The 2,500-nt window shown below is 36.5% G+C and overlaps 1 protein-coding gene across 1 annotated transcript in view; it reads right to left on the minus strand.

Annotated features, from left to right (window-relative positions):
- Positions 1-322: 322 nt before the first annotated feature.
- Positions 323-2,500, minus strand: part of LOC139667354 (sodium- and chloride-dependent creatine transporter 1-like) — a gene marked incomplete at its 3' end in the record, with an annotated part of 30,470 nt that continues 28,292 nt past the window's right edge. The window contains exons 10-11 of the mRNA XM_071546808.1: positions 1,902-2,002; positions 323-493 (exon numbers count right to left, since the gene is read on the minus strand). Of these exons, the coding sequence (XP_071402909.1) occupies positions 323-493; positions 1,902-2,002 (272 nt within the window). The remainder of the gene's footprint in view (positions 494-1,901; positions 2,003-2,500) is intronic.

A 2,500-nucleotide genomic window follows, 5' to 3' on the forward strand; every position in this document is an offset into this window, starting at 1 on the left:
CTCTTTACTTTAAACTATCTAATAAAAAGGAGGAAATGCCAAAAAATAATCTTAAACAAAACAAGTTAGCTAACAATCTTAAGAACAACCACAACACCTGCTTTGATTTAGTAGTTAGTTAGCTTACTAGTTAGTAAAAAAATCAGTTTCTCCATCATTGTTGTAGGATATGACGGTGGTTCCTTGTGGTCTTTGTCCCGCCCCTCCTCCAACGTGATTGGATGGCTAGTGAAAAAAAAACGCCAAAGCTCGGCCTCGGTGCCTCATGGCACTCCTGCCGTTTTTAAACAAATGCAAAAATGCAGCACTGTGAGCTACTGACCTCTTTGAAAGTTCCCTTGGCTCTGAAGAGTTTGTACAGCACACTGACGGGGATGCAGAGCATGGAGGACAGAGCCAGACACCAGCCAATCACCTCGCCCCACCACGGGTACACATACACATTGTTGTAGGTCAGCGGCTTGTAGTTGACCAGGTGGAACAGAAAGATTCCCTGTTGAGGAGAGGAAGAACAGGACGTTACACTGGATTCTGATGATGCCTCCTGTGGCGGCCATCTTGGAGGTCTTCAGCTCTGAACAGCTGACTGTGTTTCTGTCGTCTCAACAGAATTGAACAGACGGTTCATTTCTGTCTGTTTCTGACTGAACTGATCATTTCATCACTGATCCATCTGATTGATTTAGTGTTTAGATAATGTCAGCTTGTTAGCTAGCTAACCATAGCATCTGGTCAGCTAACCATCACTGTCTTGTTGTTAACACATCTGATTAGCACACTAGCTAACGTATCTAGTAGCAGCTAGCGTTAGCGTGTTGACATTAACATCAGTGTGTTTGCTGGCTAGTTAGCTAGCTAACAGTTTGTTCAGGTTAACTGAGCTAACTCTTCTCAAGCTAATTTACGTAATTTACTTGAAAACACATTTTTGCAGATGGGCTTTCGTTTTATATATAGATTTTTTTAAGCAATTTTATTGCTGTTTTGTTTTTAACATTTTTATCCATCCTGGTTGTATGGTTATTATTTAAACCTGTTTATATTCTGTTTATACCGTTCTGGACACTGTGTACAGTGAAAACCTTGTATCTCCAAAATGTCAGCTGGAAGTAAAAAAGCTTTGTTTGCGTGTTGTATAATTTTGTGTTTTTTAAGTCACTGTATTTGAATCTGATTTATTTACTTAATATCCATTATTCTTTAGTGTGACTTGTTCTATTGTTTGTTTGCTGCCTGTTCATTCTGTGTTGTTCTCTTGTGTTATGGATGTTTTTATGAACGTACAGCAGCAAATTCCAAGCGACTGTCTAGTTGATGTGGCATAAAGTAAAGTTAAAGATGTTTTAGCTTGATGACCATGTGGTTTAGTTTAATATTTATTTATGAGGTTTTTTACATGACAACAGCAATAAATGTGTTGATTTATTGCTATCACTGGCATCCATAGCTTCATATCAGACAAGGGGACTAGTAGAATCCTGTTGTCTCTAGTAGCAGCTAGCAATAGCATGCTAACATTAACATCAATGTCAATCAATGCTAAATGAACCTGCTGTTAGCTATAGTATCTGGTCAGCTAACCATCACTGTCTTGTTGTTAACACATCTGATTCGCACACTAGCTAATATATCTAGTAGCAGCTAGTGTTGTGTTGTTATTAAAGTCATTTGTAATGTGAATTTTGATGTGTTTGTGGTTTGTAAAACTCTGTCTGTGCACAGTGCTGTACGTATAAAATGTAATATGGTTTGATTGTATAGATTGTCTTGCAGACTCAACCAGCAACCTACTCCAGTACTAACCCTGGTACATATGTGCAGTTACATATGTTATTATATTAGTTAGTACTTAATACTTAATGATATACTGTATGTTATTATAATAGTGTGAGTAAGCTCACCATGCAGACACACGGTGTGATGAAGGACCAGCACCACTTCATCCAGGGGAACGGCCGGTAGCCGATCATACGAGCGACATCATCCATGAAGCGGTCAGCACCTGCAATGTGACATCATCAACCATCAGATATCTGTATCACTATAACAAGATGAACTCATGAAAATGTTATAATGTCATTAGAACAACATGAATATGTATATATATACTCTGACATCATATACTAAGACATACTATACTCTGATATACTATATTACAGATTTCACTATGACACTATAATATACTAATTTACCATACTATGACATATTTTAGTATGACATATACTGTAACATACATTTTTACAATGATGGCATGCTATACTATGACATACTTTACTAAAACATATTATACTGTGACATTTTACTATGACATATTTTGTTATGAAATATTATAAAATGACATACTTTACTATGACATTATACCATGAGATGTTAACCTACGACATATTTTACTATGACACACTACACTTTGACATGTGTTACTATGAAATACTATACTATGATTTACAAACTATACTATGGCATGCTACTATGATACACTATACTATGATTTAGTTTACTG

This window comes from Centroberyx affinis, unplaced genomic scaffold (genome assembly GCF_046629955.1).
Source record: "Centroberyx affinis isolate AG114_WGS23_722 - 3 ecotype Tasmania unplaced genomic scaffold, CSIRO-AGI_Caff_v1 ptg005460l_1, whole genome shotgun sequence".
NCBI classification, from domain to species: domain Eukaryota; kingdom Metazoa; phylum Chordata; class Actinopteri; order Beryciformes; family Berycidae; genus Centroberyx; species Centroberyx affinis.